Source organism: Copidosoma floridanum, unplaced genomic scaffold, assembly GCF_036245765.1.
Source record: "Copidosoma floridanum isolate Cflo_tuat_1 unplaced genomic scaffold, Cflo_Japanese_pri ptg000030l, whole genome shotgun sequence".
Taxonomy (NCBI): domain Eukaryota; kingdom Metazoa; phylum Arthropoda; class Insecta; order Hymenoptera; family Encyrtidae; genus Copidosoma; species Copidosoma floridanum.
The window spans coordinates 30,838,112-30,859,022 of record NW_028321907.1 but is presented as its reverse complement, the minus strand read 5'-3'; the positions used below and the strand labels follow the sequence as shown (position 1 = coordinate 30,859,022).

General features: G+C 39.0%; 1 protein-coding gene across 1 annotated transcript; it reads left to right on the top strand.

Moving 5' to 3' along the window:
* Positions 1-15,058: 15,058 nt before the first annotated feature.
* LOC149373585 (uncharacterized) lies at positions 15,059-18,933 on the top strand. Its single transcript, XM_089596915.1, has 5 exons — positions 15,059-15,200; positions 15,286-15,639; positions 16,375-17,166; positions 17,226-17,662; positions 17,746-18,933. Exons 1-5 carry the CDS (start codon positions 15,059-15,061, stop codon positions 18,931-18,933), a joined length of 2,913 nt encoding a protein of 970 aa, XP_089453041.1.
* The last annotated feature ends 1,978 nt before the right edge of the window (positions 18,934-20,911 follow it).

The window sequence follows — 20,911 nt, the reverse complement described above, 5'->3', positions numbered from 1 at the left end:
TGTGATACAAAGACAGTAATAAGAATCATTCAGACTTTGTACGGACACTTAATGGCTGACTATGACCGAAAATGGCAGAAAAAAGGCTTTTTTCTTGAATTTCTTGACATTTTGCACAGTGAGGTTAGGTTTCCTAGTTCTGAAAAAAATCAGGGCAACTAGTTTTAGTACTTTATAAGATTAATCACGTTTTACAATCATCGCAGCCCCTAATGGACGTAGGTAGCGTAAAAACGTCGCTCTTTCGAATTTTTTCTAACATTGAGATCACATATGCAAACGGGGTTATGTTTCCGAGAGCTCAAAATAACTGTAAGTGCCAAATTTGATACAAAGACAGTAATAAAAGTCATTTAGACTCTGTACAGGCACTTAATGGCTGACTATGACCGAAAATGGCAGAAAAAAGGCTATTTTCTTGAATTTCTTGACATTTTGCACGGTGAGGTTAGGTATCCTAATTCTAAAAAAAATCGGGGCAACCAGTTTTAGTACCTTGTAAGAATATCCTCACTTTTTTCATTTATTGCAGCCCCTAATGGACGTAGGTAGCGTAAAAACAACGTTCTATCGAATTTTTTCTAACATTGAGATCACATATGCAAGCGGGGTTATATCTCCGAGAGCTCAAAATAACTGTTAGTGCCAAATGTGATACAAAGACAGTAATTAAAGTCATTCAGACTCTGCACAAACACTTAATGGCTGACTATGACCGAAAATGGCAGAAAAAAGGCTATTTTCTTGAATTTCTTGACATTTTGCACGGTAAGGTTAGGTTTCCTAATTTTGAAAAAAATCAGGGCAACTAGTTTCAGTACCTCATAAGAATATTTATACGTTTTACAATCATCGCAGCCCCTAATGGATGTAGGTAGCGTAAAAACGTCTTTTTTTTTAATTTTTTCTAACATTGAGATCACATAACTAAACGAGGTTATGTTTCCGAGAGCTAAAAATGACTGTTAGTGCCAAATGTGATACATAGACAGTAATGAAAACCATTCAGACTCTGTACGGGCACTTAATAGCTGACTATGACTGAAAACGGCAGAAAAAAGGCTATTTTCTTAAATTTCTTGACATTTGGCACGGTGAGGTTATGTATCCTAATTCTGAAAAAAATTAGGGCAACTAGTTTTTGTACCTTGTAAGGATATCCGTACTTTTTTCATTTATTGCAGCCCCTAATGGACGTACGTAGCGTAAAAACGTCTGTTTTCCGACTTTTTTTTAATTTCAGGAGCTTATTACTTTTTGAGGTTATGTTTTAGAGCCCTATAAGCTTTTTTATCTATTTTTCACAACCATAGGTATGCAGAAATATTTATTTCGGATTTTTTTCACCATGTATTTCTGAGAGGTGTAGTGCTTAGTGTTCCTTTTATGCGTATGTTACTCTAATTGTTAATAATCATGTTTAAACTGGTTAGATGTTAATTTCTTATTTTTTTTACGGTATTATACACCTCTTGCCGTTTGTTTATTGGGTTATTCACGACAAAAACAAATTTTTTTTCTTAGGATTTTTGTTGGGTTCCAACATTTGAAACTTCAAACACATAGCAGCGTGACGCAGCCCACGTCCGCAGCCTGCCGCACATCCTCCATTATCTTCACGAGAGCAGTGTGTGCACTGTGCTGCTTACGAAAGCCCGACTGCAACGCATGCAAAATATGATTCCACTCGACGAACCCGGTAATCTGCTGCCATGCCACAGACTCAAGCAATTTCGATGCCACGCAGAGTATGATCGACCTGTAGTCGCTGTGGGTGCCAGGGCGCGAGCATTTTGGTATTGGACGGACGATTGCCTGCTTCCATAGCGATAAAAAGACCCTGGACTGCAGGGAACAGTCGAAAATGTTGAGAAAAAATGGCTAGCAGGCAACGGCGAAGAGCCGCGAGCGGAATATTATCAACTCCATGAGCATTAGAATGCGCTGCACAGATCGCGTTGATCAGGTCTGAAAAAACAGTAATATGTTGGAAAAAGAACCGCTCACCAAAGCAAATCCGGACAGTAAGAAGCACGTCAGACAAGGGGAGTGCGGCAGTTGAGCCCACGAAAAATTTATTGAGTTCATTAGGGTTGACAGACAGTGGCCCCTCGCGACTTGTGACGTCGCGTTTAAACTCCTCACTATTAAAGCTGCGATAAGAGTGAAAAGTTACCGTACCGCTGCCACCGAAAACCGCGAAAGTGAGAGTCGCAAACAAGGCGTCGTACCTGGAGATGCTTGGGTAGTGTACTTGTTCGAAGGATAACACTTGAGAGGAGTCGCTGACGCATAAGTAGTCGATCGTTGAGCGCAACAACAAGGAACGATATGTAGGGCCGAAGGGCAGCGGCTCCAGCGAATACTCGGACAAAAATTTCGTGAGTATAATACGCGGTGTAGACGGCGCAGAGCATGTCTAGTCAATATTTAAATCACCCAGCAGCACGGTAAAGTCGCGCGGTTCATCGCAGCCGCGAGAAACTTCACGGCACCGACGCGCATCGACACAAAGAGGAACTCGGGTCTCTTACGATAGACGTCCGGCTGAAGCGACCGCGCCACAATTCGGCATTGAATAGATTCGTGCACATACACAGCGACTCCGCCACCCCCCTTACCAATCCGATCAACACGCAGCAAATTATAACCCGCAATTCCGAATCGCTGGGAGCTCCTATATGGCTTGAGCCAAGACTCACTAATACATAGTATGTGCACGCCTCAGTTAATAATCAACGAGCGCACGTCGCAAAAAAGAGAGAGAGAGAGAGAGAGAGAGAGGCTTACACCACACCCTATTGAGCGGTGTACACATTACGGGCATGTTGCAGCATTATGAGCATGTAAATAAATTTTAATTTTAATTTTAATAAATTTTAATTGGAAGAAACACACGACACTCTTGGCTTTGGGAGGAAAAAGTAAAACCGCGAAGTTACTTTAACCTCTTTAATTTGTTACTGCGAAGTCCTCTTAAACTCTTACATTGATATTATTAAAACATAATTTATTAAATTGATTGTTATTTACCTTTATTAGTTTAAGTATCAATAATACACCGGTCTTTCGTAACTTCCAGGTTATCAAGATACTTTTCATCTTCTGCGATGATATTTTATGTTAAATTTGATTTATAAAAACTGTTGATTTATAAAAACTAAGAATTACTTACTGCTCCGCATCAATATTTTCATCGGAAAATATTTTTCTCCCCATTTTCCAAGCCATTTGTTATTTACAAATTTCGTATGATCACTCGGTAAGACGCTGTATTCTCCTGATGGCCCGTCTCAAAACACCAAACAAAAATCCATTTTCACAAATATTAATCACGAATAAAATATTGTATTTAAGCTTGTAATGTTGGACTTTAAACTTGTAATGATGTAATGAGTTAAATTTTTTGACAATTTGTGACAGTTTAGTGAATGCAGACTAACGTTAGTTTGAATGTACTGAAATTGCAGCGCTCAAATTTGTGTATTATCATGTATAAATGAAGAACATCATTTAAAAAAAAGGAAAAAAAAAACAACAACAGAACATGATACTGCTAAAAGTTGTAACTGTTCTACATTCATAAATTTTTCTGAGCATGCAACTAACAAGGGACCAAGTTTCTCCTCAAAGATTCGAAGACAGCAATAGAAAAACAATTAGTTTTTTGTAAGAACAACGATGTTAGTGCATGCGGCTGGCTGCATTGCAACAGCTGTCACGCGCAGCAGACATGCAGACGGTGAAAATATTTAAAACACTTAGGTCGCGCCACCACTAAGCCTATACCTATGTAGCAGTTGCCGCCTTGTCGCCACAACAATCAGATCAAGTGTTCTTTATGGGACAAAATAGTCCATTTTCGATCTCGTCCAGTTTTAAAACGAATTGACTTAAAAAGATTCTACGAACGGCATCAAATTCGTAATTTTTTAATCTATAAAACCCTACCGGCTCCTAAAGTCCTTATGAATGTCCCTGTATATTTTTTAGTACATGCGCTGAATGTGCACAATACATTTATCGCACCACTCATGGCGCTGAATACGGCAATAGAATTTTTTCAGTGATAGCGATAACGAACGAGTCAGACATCTACACGGTAGTGTATACCGTAAACTTAACCAAACGCTGAGATATTACAAAGGTATTCAAATGCTCATTACTTTATTTCTAAAAAACTACTCATAATAAAAACTGTTGAATATCGATAGTCGTGTTCAGGGCTTTCATTAAAACTACGGATAACCTCACTCTATCTCATAATTCAAGAAATAAAAAATTTATTTTTTCCGCTTACACATCAAATTGAATTTTAATGGTACCAATCGATTTTTAAGGCATAATTAGCCATAGAAACCTAATGTAGGCTCAATCCAACAACCCTGTCCAGAGATATTACCTTTCAAAGTTGTTTCGCTCCAAACTGGTCACTCGTGTGTGCACGCCTCGACCTCTTGCTTCGCTGGGGACTCTTGAACCGGACCTCCACGTCGATCTGCCTACTCTAAAATATCTGTTACGGCTGATCTGCCAATCTTGTATTTACTCGACGTCCTAATAAAGAATAATTCAAACATTGGTCCTTCGTATAAATAGCTTTTCGAGAAATACCACATTTTTTTTTTTTATATTTAGATTTGTCTTCACATTTTTTCTCAGCCGATTTCCTCTCCTCACGGCTCTTCCCAAACTTTTCCCACTCTTCTTATCTTGGCTTGTTCTCTTTTTCTTCTCTGTTCCAGCTGCTGCTGCTGCTGCTGTAACCTCTCTCCATGATGGTTGAAAGACGAATAATGTTAACGGGGCTGGGCACGAGCATTTATAGTTATATCCCCACGACTACCGTCTACCCCTACCACTACTTTACATGAGTTTCTTGACATCTCTGCTCAACGGATTGTATTAAACAATGCGATCATGCAGAATTAAGCAATAGGCTGATGCATTGGCCGAAAAATTATCGTGAGATTCACATTCTAAACGTACATTACCAGATGGAGCATTTTTCAGCCACTCATTTTGCTAGGAGCTAGTAGTCAATGACGATGAGAGGTATATGGGATAGGAATCCCAATCAAAAATATCCAGGTGGATCCAGGATGTCCAGCTAGAAATCCAGCCATTTCCAGATCGATCCACGTGAATTTTCCAGCCCATTCAGGTGGATATCCAGGTCGATCTACTTAAATTTTCCAGCCAATCCAGTTGGATTTGCAGGTTGATCCACGTGGATTTTCCAGCCCATCCAGGTGGATATACAGGTCGATCTACGTAAATTTTTCAGCTGATTTAGTTGGATTTCCAGGTCAATCCACGTGGATCGACCTGAAAATGGCTAGATTTCCAGCTGGAAGTTTATGATCCACCTGGATATCCATCTGGATATTTTTGATTGGGATTGGACTTTGCTTAACAGCCAGGCATGATCTTTACCAGAATACGAATTCTGAAAATTAGCGTACATATCATACTGTTGTGCAAACTGATTTTTTGCTATATCGAGATTGAGATGACCGTAAGGATAACATTACAAATTTAAATAGAATTTACATTCTTTATGTAGCAATTATCAAACATACTAGCATTAACTCCTCTTTAATTCTTACGGTTCATCTGAAAAGCTAAAATTACATAGCGTAGTTTTTTTAACTGATTGGATGTTTTGACTGTCCAAATGTGTTTTGATGTCGTGGGCAAGAGTGGATATTCATACAGCTCCCAAAGTCGAAGACTCATAGATATGAACTTATCTTTCTGTAAATAATTAAGCAGCCAAATTTTATGAGAATCCGATATCACTACATAGGGCATATACCATTCGAGTTTCAATATTTCTTTCTTAAACTCTTCCCAGAATCGTACTGCATTAGCGTCACCATTAACCACTATCTGTGATAAAATGAATGCATCTAAATCAGTTCTTGATCTGGTGAGTATGAGTTCATGTTTACCGTTAACAACAATCTTGCGATAGTCTTCAGCGAAACCTAATATCATATTCTGAGGAGTCAAGACATTAAAGTAGCCGTTAATATTCGTTAGAGTTATTTCATCCAAAATTCCAAACCAACCAACATTTTTAGTTATTAGATCCTCATCAGGACTAAGTGTGAGCCAATTTTTCATAAGGGTCGTCAGCCCCACATTCTTCCATTTATCTATCTCCATACACGGAAGATTGTTGTTACCAGAATAAGCTATACCAAAAGTGATGAGCATAGAAAAATAACGTACAGGTCTTGAGATTTCTGCAACCAGTCTCATATTTTGACATACTTATCTGGATCACCGAAAAACCTGTGACTAGTCGATTTTATAACTATACTAGTACAAGTTTTTCAATAGCTTTGGTACAGGATTTTTCTGTACCATGGATAGTCTATTAAATTTGTATACTGCGCATGGCTTTCTACTGTACCGTCTACCGCGCATAGTACATGCGCTTATAATATACAGTGGAGATATGTATGTATATATATACGTGCATACTTGCATACATTTATGGGATTGTCATTGTTATTTTGGCTCAATATGTAAATTGTTCTTTGCGAGTGAAAACCAATTATTATACGCAACAGGAAAGTGACTACAAGTGCCTACTCTATTGAAAATAACCACGTGGTTTTACCACGTGGTAAACCACATAGTTTTACCACGTGGTTTACCACGTAGTTTTTGTCTCAAAATGCCACATGGTTTTTAAAACCAGGTGGTTTTGTAATACCACGTGATTTTTTCACCAAGAAGCTTAATAGTTTTCACATTACCTTCTTCTTCCTAGTTCTATTGATAAATTTTTTTCTTGTCTTGTTATATACTATCGTAATAAATACTTTCACAAACAATTTTCTGAGCGATTTCTGTTCCTCTATTAAAAAAAATGACGTGGTTTCACCACGTGGAAAAACCATGTGGTAAGCCACGTGGTCTTTAATCATAAATCACGTGGTTTTGTTTCAAATTAACACAGGGTTCTGAAAACCACGTGGTTTTACTAAACCTATGGGGTTTTTTAAAAACCATGTGGTATTTTTAGACAAAACCACGTGGCTTATGATATAAAACTACGTAGTTTACCACATGGTTTTTCTAAGTGGTATAACCACGTGTTCTTTTTCTATAGAATCTTTAACTTAAGATTCCACTCAAGAGGCATCAAGGAATGCTATTAGTCTAGATAATGACCTTTATATTTTTTCTGTACATTAATTGACTTAATAACTTACTAACGTACTAGAAAGCTACGTATACTTTCTTATTATAGACTCTGATTATTGCGCAAGGATACGTTTTTTTAATCTACGTAATAGAAATATCAAGCGATTGTTTACGAAATGTTTGAGTACAAACTCTTCAACTTTTTTAATATCCGTCATTGTATGATCCACTGGAGGGTCTCTTTAGTTATACAACTTGATTTTATGGATCCTGTTCTCGCAATTTTATAATAGATGCTAAGGCATAAGAGTCTACACGACTATTGAGACATACTATTAACGTATGATTTATACTTTAATACGTATGTATAATAAAGGATAGAAAGAATAGTATACAGTAAAAAATTCTGGATGGAAAAAAACATCAAAAGTATTATTTATTACATAAAACATAATTATGTCTTATCAATTACATTTTACAACAACTATACCTTGGAGATCATGATAATTATTATTTTAACAGTAATAATAAACACTAAAAAATGATAATAATGTCTTAAGTGAGAGAGGAAACTTTTCAACTAACGTATGCCCAGGAAAAAATAATTCATAAGAACTTATATAAGATCTTAGGTAAGATCTTATGTCAATTCTTATATACAAACTTATATGAGCTTTTCTTTGTTATTAATAAAATGCAAAACAAATAAACACTTGGAAGAAACTAATGCCTTTTTACCAAAATCTCCAAAAGCAGAAGAAAAAGCCAGTTTATTAAAAGAATAACTGACTTAGACTGCCAAAAAAAACAATATAATTTAGTACATTTAATTAGTTAAAGCACCCTCCACTGTCATATGATATAGGAGTAGAGATCAGTGATCCGTTGGGGGTGAGGCGGGAAAATGACATATACGAAAGTATTTAACATTTTCCATGATAAAACTCTATATGTAGAGCTCTATATGTAGCTCCTTTTGATGCATACGTCCAATAGGGGTAAGTGTACCTATCTCCGTGGCACCTACTGAAAATTCCAACTTAAATGCACCATAAAAAATGGTATACTAAGATTTTTTGGAATATTTTTTTTTTAAATCTTACATATTCTTTTACGGAATATTTAAAAAAATTTTATGAAGCTAAAACTGCAGTAGAATATTTTTAAAACGAATAAACACGGTATGCTGGTATTACCGTGGTTGTGTACCTATTACCGTGTACGTATTACCGCGGATGTCCCAATCATCATGTCCGTATTACCGTGGGTGAAGAAAGTTGTATTTGCGGAATATAAAAAAAATGCAAACTTCACCTACATTTTCTACATGACTTATTTATTGTTTTAAGAAAATATTACTTTTTTTTGTACTTGCTTATTCATTTAGTAGGAATCTTTTACATTTTTGAGCACTCAGCAATAGATTTTCCAGAATAGATACTTAAAGCTAATTTTAATATCTCTGGAGAGTAACACTTTTTGTTTTTCTTTATTTTGATCGATTTCTTGCCTTTCTTCCCTTTTTTAGTTTTCTTCATGTTAGTTACGTTGGATCGACGTGCTTATCTACTAATTGATTACGCGTTAACTGTCGTGCGTTCTGTAAGTATGGGGTTATGTTTACGTACGCTCACCGCGGAAATACGTACACAATCAGTTAATGAGCGCGTTGTACCGAATACTGTGGAAAATAATTATTTACTCAAAATATACACAAATATTTCTGTTCGAATTGCATCTACATTAACGTCATTTTTGATTATTAAAATTGAAAAATTATTTTATATGAAACATTTCTTATTTTAAGCAAGTAATCATCAGTTTTTCAAAATCCACGGTAATAGGGCAGATCATGGAGATAGGTACACTTACCCCTAGTTGCATTAGCCCAGTATACACAGCAAGGTTGGGTATAATAGGAAAAAAGGAAAGGATTTGAACACGTTTCGTCCTATGCATCAAAAGGAGCTCTGCATATAGAGTTTTATTGTGGAACATGTTAAATACTTTCGTATACGTCATTTTCCCGGCTCACCCCCAGCAGATCACTTATCTCTACTCTTATATAATATATAATTTAGTGATTGTAATAGTAATTGATTGCTACAATTTGTTCAATCATTCTTAATCTGTTCATATCTGTATATTTATCTTTTACAGCTTGAAGAACAAGAAGTGTTTTGTATAAATGATCATAATTTTGGAGATTATTATATTCAATACTAATCATTTATTAAAGATTAGAATAATATTGTCTTATATAATATATTGTAAACAAAATGTAGCTATTTGGTACGATTTCCGTACATTTCTTTGCTGTTTATGCTCGAAATTTATAGTACTATGATTATTTTTTAAAAAGTGTTATTATATTTTTCTTGATGTGTACTCCGTTAAAAATTTTTCGGCAAAACTTTATAAAATGTCATTAATTTGTATTATTGTATCATTAAACTTTTTATGAATTCTGTAAATTAAGTATACCTATATATCGTAAGAGTTTATAAAATTTAATAAAATTCTTAGTAAATTTAATAACTTTTTCAACAGCGTACCTTTAATTCGTATTGCAGTATAAGTATTTATATCAATAATATACGTTTTATTTGGTGCATCTTAATATTTTTGTTCTCCTGTAAGCACCACGTTTACAATACCTTTTCTAGATTATTTATTCATTTAATTATATACTTAAGGGACCGTACGTGGACCTTATTATAGATCAAATAACAACAGTTTGTTGCCAAGCGCAGCACGTACAACAGTGTCCTACAATGAAGATGCATGCTTCAGTTAATTATAGATAAACTATGTATATATAATATGTATAGTATAAATAAAGATGTATATATAATAGTCAGTAACAATCATAACGAAAGTAAATGTTTAGAAGTGTATAAATAATTTATAATTAAAAGCTCTGTGAAAATTATAAAATCAGTTGACTATCAATTATATAATGTAGCTTTAGTCCTATTTTTTGGTTTATTTTGCTTTCCCTTCAAGATACGACGTGATTATTTTTAAACTAAGTTTTGAAAAGTGTAAAAATTTTAAGCGATTCGTACATGAATGTTTCAAACATCTTTGACTAAAATTTTTCATTGTTTTACTATTGCATCTTATGACTTCAGCGTCTAAGTACACACATCTCTAATAGTTAATAATTAAGCATTAGCGTTGTTCGCATATGAGGCAAACTTTTTTTCAAAGTATAATATCCTACTTACAAAAATCACGTGAATTGTCACGTAAGAAATCACGTGATTTATACTGTCATTAATTACACAATGCATCACATGATATTTTCGAGCAAAATGTCACGCTACACATCATGAAAAAGTCACGTGATAAAACACGTCATTTTCGTTAAATTTACGTAATAAAAAATATTATATTGTAATAAGTATTACAATTATCAAAATTATGATAATGATGAAGATAGAGATGATTACACTAGTGGTTATAGTTTTTATAAGGATTGTTATGATAATAATGAAAATTGAGTGATGTTTATGGTCGTGACGATTACAGTAACGAGTATGATAATTAAGATGACTATAATAACAATTAAGATGGTAGTGATTACGATCAGGATGAATTATTGAGGCTATTGATATGATTATGATAATAATTAAGAAAACAAATGCAATGACTGTCATATTAATAACGATAATAATTGTTCTGATAAAGTTGATGTTAACTATGACGATAATTACGTCCAATAAAAAAAACCATATGGATTGATATGGATTTTTAGTATCGGGTGATGATTATCATGGCGATGAGAACAATAATACTATTGATAATTTCTATAATTATAATTACAATCATTGCAAGTATAAACATTATCATAGTCATTGTACGCCCGCACGTGTATGTGTGTGCATTTCAGTCTTAATAAATATTGTAATAGACATAACATTTATTTCAATCATAAACACAATCATCATTATCATTGTGATTCGTTCAATTGCATTCATCTCATTCATTAGAATAACTATTATTACTATAAAAAAATCATAGTAATCAGTATCTCCATAATTTAATAATTATCATAATCGTTATTATCATTATCATACTCATTTCAATCATAAAAAGAATGAGCATGTTCATCATCATCATAACTTTTGTTACCACCGTCGAAACTGTAGAAATTATTATAATTATTATTATTATTACTACTATTATTTTGTTATTATTATAAATATTATTATCATCACAATAATTAAAAAAACAGAATAATCATAATTATCACATAATTATTTTAATGATGATTATAGTCTTAATTACGTACATGTATCTTAAAAATCCTGGTTTTGAACGGTAATAATTGTATTTACAAGTAAAATCGTACTTATCTTAGTCATGATAATCATTATCATAATTTTAATAATTGTAATACTTATTACAATATAATGTTTTTCTTACGTTAATTTAAAGAAAATCACGTGATTTATCACGTGCCTTTTTGCTCGAAAATATCATGCTATGCATCGTATGATTGATCACAGTTGAAATCACGAGATTTTTTACGTGACAATTCATGTGATTTTCGTACCATAATAATTAATTATATAACTATCCTTAAAATAATGTAAGACGCTGTAATATATTATTTTTAAATTTTATATATGAAATTTTATTAACTTAAACTAATTATAACTCAAGCTGAAGTGTATGATTATTTTGTACTTTTACATTTGTTATGACACAAAAAACCCAAAAAAGACACTCTGGAATATAGAAACATCATTCTTTAACATGTATTAACTAGATTTTTAAACTACACACAACATGTAATTCATAGTACATTATATTACAAGGGACAACTTCTCTGCTCCGCCGGCGAAGTTGCCCCCCGAGGCGAAGCCGAGGGGTAAACCGCTGGAACGCATTATTAAGTGACGTTCCGTGTAATGTATACTGTTTTTCCTGCAGCTTCAGCCGAAAATTTGTGGTTCATTAATAATCAGAAAATAATTAGCTTCAGTAGTGGTAGGTTATGTTTAGGGCAAAATTAAAGAGCCTGTATCATCCAATAACATTTACGACCCAAGTAAAGCGAGGGTTGTTGGTTAGTGGATGTTAACAGGCCCGAAATGCGAAAAAGTCGGTCAAAACAATTTAATTTAATTCAAAATCCTTTAAATTTTATGAGGTACTAAGTGATATCGTATAAATATTATTTTTGCTTATCAACAGTATTTAATCATTTATACGCTAATATGATTATTTATTCGACTCTCGGCATTGGTTGCTGCAAAAGTCAAGGGTTAGATTTTGATGAGATTTTTTAACAATCATCTTATGATTGTTTCTATATTCAGATTTAGGTTAGAAATTTACAACGTTACACATTACCGAAAGAAATAACATGTATTGCACGACAAATTTATAACCACACTCGAGTTCGACACGTGCTCCAAATTTTCTCACAGCTTAAAAAAAAATTAATAAACGCTGCATTGGTAAATACTTAATACTAATGAACATTTGCACTGATGCTCACTCTCTCTACCTCTCTCTCACGCAAAGAAAAGCAAGGAGCAAGGAGCTCTTCTCCCGACTCCTCTATGCGATGTAAATGTCGCATCGATAGGGAAGGAATATCGGCTTTCGTCCCTATTTACAGCCACCGAAACTCGAACTTTCGGGGGAGGTAGTAAGAAAAATATTTATTGTGATTACTAAACTGATTGCAGCTTCTAAATATAAAATAGAGATAACCTCATTTGCTATGTTTGTTTGTATTATCCGATATTCTCAAAAATAGAAAAAACCACGTGATTTTACCACGTACAAAAATCTTGTGGTAAACTACGTAGTTTTGTATCATAAACCACGTGGTTTTGTCTAAAAATACCACATGGTTTTTAAAAAACCACATAGTCGTAATAAAACCACGTGATTTTCAGAACCCTGTGTTAATTTGAAATAAAACCACGTGATTTACGATATAAAACCACGTGGCTTACCACATGGTTTTTCCACGTGGTGAAACTACGTGAGTTTTTTCAATATAGGAACAGAAATCGCTAAGAAAATTGTTTGTGAAAGTATTTATTACGATAGTATATAACAACATAAGAAAAAAATTCGTTTAATAGAACTAGGAAGAAGAAGGTAATATTTGTGAAAACTATTAATCTTCTTAGTGAAAAAACCACGTGGTATTACAAAACCACCTGGTTTTAAAAACCATGTGGCATTTTGAGACAAAAACTACGTGGTAAACCACGTGGTAAAACTATGTGGTTTACCACGTGGTAAAACCACGTGGTTATTTTTAATAGAGTACTGCACTTATCATTACATCTTGTTAGATTCGTATCAATGTATTGAACTTTATATTGTGTTGTGGTGGATGTACTAAAATCCTAACCTCTTGAACTTTTACAGCTACGTATGTATATATATATATTGATATTCTGAATGCTCCCACTGGCCGACTAACTTTCTGTACTGGTACAGGAAAAACCCGTACCACGTATCGGATTTTGACGTACTAAGGATAAAGTTTAACTATACTCATTAAGGTACTTTAAAGTATACTACCGTACCAAATATACCTGTACCAGTACACATTTTTCTTGTACAGAGTATCGAAAATACTTGTACTAACATATAGTACCTGTTTTTCTGGTAACAACAATCTTCTGTGTGGCATTCATCTTATATCTGATTTCTTCGAATAAACAGCAAATGTCGTTATTCATCAACTGAGAGTACTTGCTGTTGCTGTATAACCATCTGATTTTACTAACCTTCTATGAATGTGAAGGTTATCGGAATCTCTTCCATGCTTGATGCAATAAAATAAGAATATACAAGTTAGTTTCCACTAGGGCCTTTTATTTTCAATCCTAGACTTCTTATTAAATGTTTTGATGCGTTGAGTTTTGACGTTTCAGCTGTCTTTTCCGTTGAAGTGTTGATGGTTCAGATGCTCGTTGTCGACTGAGCTCAAGAGTGCATATCGAGCTTTTATAATTGTATGCAATTCCCATTATTGTAAGGGTTTTATGTGAAACATTATCGTTATGACTTCTCCACAAAAATTGTCTTATTCTCCGTCCTGGTCAACTATACGTAATTGCACGTGATCAATAGTGCGCTCAACGATCGGTAAATCAATTATTTGTAAGGGAAGCTCGATAACTCTGTCCTGTCGGGACGGCTACAAAAATTTTTTAAATTGTATGAACCTTTTTTCTGTTTATATAGGCTCCAGTAGCGATGTTGCACTTAACTCGTAATGCGTTTATTTTGAGAATAGCCACAGGTAAGTCTAAGTTATTGGTGACGTTACCTTCTAAAATACGTTCAGTGAAACCCAAGAGACGGCCTATATAATCTTTTGGTTTAAAATCAATCGTATGGCTACAGATAATTCGTATTCGTGGGGATGTAAGAGACACCCAATAGTTGTCTGGCTGGTGCCAGAGCACGTAAGGTCTCACGAAGGAAGACACTGTCACTAGGTTCTGCCTAACACTCGCATCCTCCTGCGAGGGACAAACAAGGTTGCACTCGAGCACAGTAAGGGCTCACGGACGTGTGGGAACAATTTTAGGTGATGCTGTGATATGCCAAAGACGCACGGACGTGTCAGGTAGCACTAGGGCTTGTCTAACGTAAAGGCGGTCGCTTATAAAAAAAAAAACTGATCACGTGGTACTCCCTCGAACATTGCATACGTGCGGAATAGCTGAAGAATATTGTCGGTTGTGCTGAGGTACGTCTGATACACGGGTCCATGCATGGGACATGTTAAATGCCACTCGAGAATAGTGCATAAATACCAAATATAGCTAGGTGGGGCTGGAATCACTGGTCATAGATCAAGACGATAAGACGTGATAAGTGGTCTCGGTACGCATAGCCTATAATACACATGGGCACGTTAGATGGCACCAAAATACACCCAATTGTGGGGGCGCACAGCTCTCCTGCGACCAGAGTCGGCAACTCTCCGCTCTGCCTGACCGATGAGACCCGGCGCCTGTGCCGTGGCTTGCGCGCATGCGACAGTCTCTGTTTGCTGCTTAAACTGAGCACATGTTGTAGCTCACGTATCAGCTGTAATGTAACTTGTTCCTAATAAAGTTTCTTTGTCTCTAGATCGGGTTACTTCTCTCTCCTCCATCCACGTACTTGGCAGCTGTGGGCTGCCATCCTCTGACACTCCTGCTCAGGGTGACAAGTATCCCACATTGGTGACCCCTCGACGTGGAGGAGAAAGCGGCCTTCGTGCGGAGAACTCCAGCGCGCCCAACCTTCGCCTGCGTGTCTCAGCACGCCTCGCCTTCGGCCTTTGCGTGTCCCAGCATGCCTTGCCACCAACTCCGCGTGCATCAGTACGCCTAACCTTCGCCTGCGTGTCTCAGCACGCCTCGCCTTCAGCCTTTGCGTGTCCCAGCACGCCTTGCCACCAACTCCGCGTGCATCAGCACGCCTCGTGCCTTCATCGCCCAAGTGCCTTGTCTGCACGTCCTTCTCGGTGGCGCGGCACTCTAGGGCTCATACCTGCTGCACTCGAGCGGACCTCGTCAACACGCCCGAATCATCTCTTCACTTGAACTTCAGGTAAGCGAGCGAGTGATCGTGCAGAGATCACAGACAATAACATTTCGTGAACGTCAGTGTTCGTTAGCGTGTATTGGTGGTGCATTTTGCAAAAACGGTGTGCACGTGTTTCAAACCTTTGTTTTGATTCTTCGAATCGCGTTTTTTTTTAGCGTCTTCATAGGAATTGTCTGTGTGCAAGTTTTCGCGCGCGTGCGTGGCATCGAGCAAGCGAGCACTTCGTAGAACTTTTGTTTTGCTTTCTTGTGCGCACGTCGGAATCTTTTATTATTTTACGCGGCTAGTATTCAAGAGTTTTTATTTTATTTTTTTCTCTTTTTACAATTTTTTTGCCTCCCATCTTGTCGTCAGTGCGTAACATTGAACGGTTTTAGTTTGGGTCAGTGTCGTGTAGCCTTTCGTCTGTGCTGCACCTGCGTGTGCACATTAGCTTCTTTGTCAACACTGACACACGCGTAACCTGTTGCTGCGTTTCTATCAGTGTCGGTTTATTATTTTTTTACTGTTGTACTGCACCTGCGAGTGCAAGTTAGCCCGCCTTTTGACAACACTGATAGCGCTCCACTAGCTTTGTCATGGCCACTCAGGAACAGGTCGAGGAGCTTTAAAACGCCCTCCGCCAAGCCGTTGATCAGAACCAGCAGCTCACAGCTGCCCTTGCCGCAGCTCGTCCTGCACCTCAGGTAGCGGCCTATAGGGTTCCGAAGATTCCGGGCTTTTTGCGCAATGACCCCAGAGTCTGGTTCTCACAGTGCGAAATCACTCTCCAGAATGCAGGAATAACTGCGTCTGCCACTAAGGCAGATTTCGTCGCGGAAAAGCTCGATGCCAACGCGATGAATGTAGTTATCGATTTTCTTGACTGCGTTCCGCGTCCCGACAATCTTTACGAACAAGTCAAAAATCGCTTGCTGTCCACCTTCAGTGGCTCAGCGGCAGATCGGTTGCGTCAACTCCTACGCACTCAATTCTCTCTCGAAGGTAAGCTCTCTCTAGTGCTTAGCCGCATGCGTTCCCTTGGTTCTGGCTGTGGGGAAGACGTGCTCAAAACAATTTTCCTCGAACAACTGCCTCCCAATTGTCGTGCTGCGCTCTCCATTTCAGAAATCGTTGACCTGACCAAACTCGCTGAAGCAGCTGACAAGTTTATGGCCTCCGTTGGCACCGAAGTTTCTCGCATCAACGCGGTAGACATGAACCCTAATACCTCGTCCCTCTCAGATCTTCGTAAAGAAATCGCTCGCATTTTCGACCGCCTTGAATCTTTCGAGAAAAACCGAGGCCGTTCTCATACCAGGAATTCTAACCGAGGCCGCTCTAAATCGCGTAATAAAAAACCCTCGGACCAAGAGGCCGGGACCGATGGGTTGTGCTATCTGCACGCTAAATTTGGCAGTAAAGCCTACCGTTGCCAAGGCAACTGCTCTTAGCACCCGGCCCCCTCGGAAAACTAAACCGTCTCCCTCGTTCGGAAGCTTTAAGCGGAGCTGGCAATTCTTCCAAGCGCTTCCACATTTGCAACGTAGCCTCAGGACTCAGTTTCCTCGTCGATACAGAAGCTGAAATCTCGCTGCTTCCAAAGAAGGCTAGTGATAATACGCCTACTCAATTTAAGCTATTTTCCGCGAACGACTCGATTATTAACACTTACGGAGAACAGAGCCTCATCCTTGATCTTCGCCTGAAGCGCAACTTCCCTTGGAAGTTTCATCGCGCAGATGTCACCAGTCCAATTCTTGGTGCTGATTTTCTACATTTTTTCGGCCTTTTGGTCGACCTTAAACAGCGTAGGGTCGTCGATCCACACTCCAGAACCTTTTCAATCGGTTGCTTCAGGCTAACTCAAGCGACTAAGATCAGTGTTCTCGATGCCAACTCTAGTTTCTCCAAACTATTAGCAGAGTTTCCCAAGGTGACTGGGAGAAACCTTCCAAACCCCTAACCGCAAAAGAAATCTTTCACTACATCGAAACTTCTGGTCCTCCCGTCACTGAGCATGCTAGGCGTTTAGACCCAGAGAAGTACAAGGCGGCTCGTAACGAGTTTGAAAGCCTCGTCAAACAGGGCATTTGTCGCCTTTCTAAGAGTCCCTGGGCCAGCCCTATTCACATGGTCATGAAAAAGGACGGTGCTTGGCGTATTTGTGGCGACTACAGGCGCCTCAACGCTTGTACGGTGCCGGATAAATTCCCGATTCCCTTCTTGCACGACTACTCTATCCTCTTGCAAAGCAAGCAAATTTTCACTAAGCTCGATCTCTTCAGAGCTTACTATCAAATCCCGGTAGCTCCAACTGACGTGTTAAAGACGACACCCTTTAGTCTCTTCGAGTACGTTTTTATGCCCTTTAGCCTTCGCAACGCTTCGCAGTCCTTTCAACGCTATATCAACAGAGCGCTGGGGGACCTCAATTTTGTTTTTGCCTATCTCGACGACATCCTCGTTTTCTCCTCTTCGCCGGAAGAGCATGAGAAGCACCTTCGCATCGTCTTAGAGCGACTCAAGAAATTTGGCCTGCGATTTAACCTTGCTAAATGCGAATTCGGCAGGTCCGAGATCGTCTTTCTTGGCCAACTCATCGACCAGCACGGTTCCAGGCCCTCTCGTAAGAAAATTCAGGCAATCCTCGATTACCCTCAACCCAAGACTGTTGTCGAGCTTCGTAAATTTCTTGGTCTCATCAATTTCTATCGCAAAAGCCTTCCTCACGCAACCACTGTTCAAGCTCCACTGCACTCGTTCACACACGGCTCCAAGAAAAATGACACCAGAGTCATTGATTGGTCACCCGAGGCTGTCGAGGCTTTTCAGAAGACCAAAGATGCCCTCGTGAACGCTTGCCACCTTATTCACCCGTCTCCCAACGCTCCAATTTGTTTAGTTACGGATGCGTCGGACTTTGCGTTGGGTGCAGCACTGGAACAGCTCGTTGACAGTGACTGGAAGCCTCTCGCCTTCTTCTCTCAAAAATTCTCGTCGTCCCAGCGTAACTACAGCGCCTACGATAGGGAACTTACCGCTGTTCATGAAGCGGTCAAGCACTTTAAGTACTTTCTCGAGGGTCGTGCCTTCAAGGTTGTAACGGATCATAAGCCACTAACCTTTGCCTTCTCTCAAGAGCTTGATAAGGCCTCTCCGTGTCAGCGCCGCCAGCTGTGCTACATCTCCCAGCTCACCACGTAATTCGAGCACCTTTCTGGCACAGCCAACGTGGCCGCGGACGCTCTCTCGCGCGTCGAAATCGTTCGTCTTCCCCTAGACTTCGAAATGCCTGAGCTGGTGCAGCACCAGCAGCATGATACAGAGTTGAAATAGCTCCTCAAATCGTCCGACCATTCGCTTAATCTCAAAAGCATTGAGTTTGGCCATGACCATAATCGTCTCTATTGCGACCTAACGGGCAACATAATTCGCTCCTACGTCCCGAAAACTCTCCGTAAAAGGGTTTTTGACCTTTTTCACTTGCCTTTGCATCCTGGCTCCAAAGTAACGATCCAGTTGCTTAGACAAAGGTACGTTTGGCCTGCAATGCATCGACACATCAAAGCCTGGTGTCAAGCTTGCCCCGATTGCCAACAAGCGAAAATCTCTCGCAGCGTCAAGAACGAGCCCCTCAAATTTGAGGCTCCCGACGACCATTTTCGTCACGTCCATATGGAAATCGTCGGGCCCCTCAAGGCTTGCGATGGCTATACTTACGTTTTGACCATGATTGACCGCTTCTCGCGTTGGACTGAGGCGGTGCCTCTTAAGAACATTGAAGCTTCTACCGTTCTTCGTGCGTTCCAGGAGCACTGGGTCGCGCGTTTCAGAGCTCCTCGCTTCCTCACTACCGATCAGGGTGCGCAATTCGAAGCAAAGATCTTCAACGCGTACCTCTCCTTCCTTGGCTGTCAACGCAAGCGAACCGCCACGCATCATCCTGCCGCCAACGGTCTTATTGAACGTTGGCACCACAGCTTTAAAACGGCACTCATGTGCCACAACAATCCAGATTGGAGAAGCGTCCTTCCAACCGTGCTTCTTGGCTTGCGCACAGCCGTGCGTCTTGACACGGGCGCGTCTCCCGCTGAATTCCTCTATGGAACCAGCCTCCGCATTCTCGGCGAATTTTTCATCTCCGATGACTTTATGGCTAATCCTCAAATATTTATTGAGGATTACCGTGAGCACATGCGGCAGCTCAAGCCAGTGCCAGTAGAACATCACCACGGCACGCGTCCCTTTGTCTTCAAGGACCTCGCTTCGTGCACGCATGTTTTTCAGCGCTCTCCAGCAGTCAAATCTCTAGAGAGGCCCTACTCTGGCCCCTTTAAAATTCTCGAGCGCGTCTCAGATCGCGATTTCAAGATAGAGGTGAAGGGAGTGCCTAAGGTCGTATCGACGGAATTGCTAAAACCGGCTTATTTTGTTCCGGAAAGTCTCGCCACTCCGCTTCTTGATCTCTCGGTTCCGCGCGTTGATCCCACTAGGCCTGTTTCCATAGTAAAAACTTACTCGCGCTCAGATCAGCGTCGGACTCCTCGCCAAATCTCCTTTAGCTTTAGTAACAATTACCATTAAGCCCTTGCGTTAGTTTTAAGTCCATTTGTATTGCGTTGCCTAACTAAAGGTTGTGATCTTGACAGCTTCCCTTAAAGCGTGCTGGGAAGCTTGTCAAACCCTTTCTAATCAAACCAGGAATGTTCGAGACTGAATCCTTAGTATTAAGGCTCTTCGGAGCACTGATTTAATACTGTGATGTACTTGTGCCTTACGGCACCTAACGCGTACCTGTTCTTGATTTGTCTCCAGTTGTAGTCTATTCAATTATCCTTGTTTTTTTGTAACTACAGTCTGTTCCGCGTTTCTAGATTGTTTTTGTCAGTTGGCTTGTGCGTTAGCCACCTACCTTTTTGTACACTTAAAGTTTTTTTAATGCGTTTTCTCGTGGGGGAGTATGTGGGGGCGCACAGCTCTCCTGCGACCAGAGTCGGCAACTCTCCGCTCTGCCTGACCGATGAGACCCGGCCCCTGTGCCGTGGCTTGCGCGCATGCTACAGTCTCTGCTTGCTGCTTAAACTAAGCACATGTTGTAGCTCACGTATCAGCTGTAATGTAACTCGTTCCTAATAAAGTTTCTTTGTCCCTAGATCGGGTTACTTCTCTCCCCTCCATCTAC

Coding starts and splice junctions, on each gene's coding strand:
- LOC149373585 (XM_089596915.1), top strand. CDS start 15,059: ATGGGCACGTTAGATGGCACCAAAATACACCCAATTGTGGGGGCGCAC. Junction 17,167..17,225: donor TAAAGCCTACCGTTGCCAAG/GCAACTGCTCTT, acceptor CTCGTTCGGAAG/CTTTAAGCGGAGCTGGCAAT. Junction 17,663..17,745: donor TATTAGCAGAGTTTCCCAAG/GTGACTGGGAGA, acceptor CCCGTCACTGAG/CATGCTAGGCGTTTAGACCC.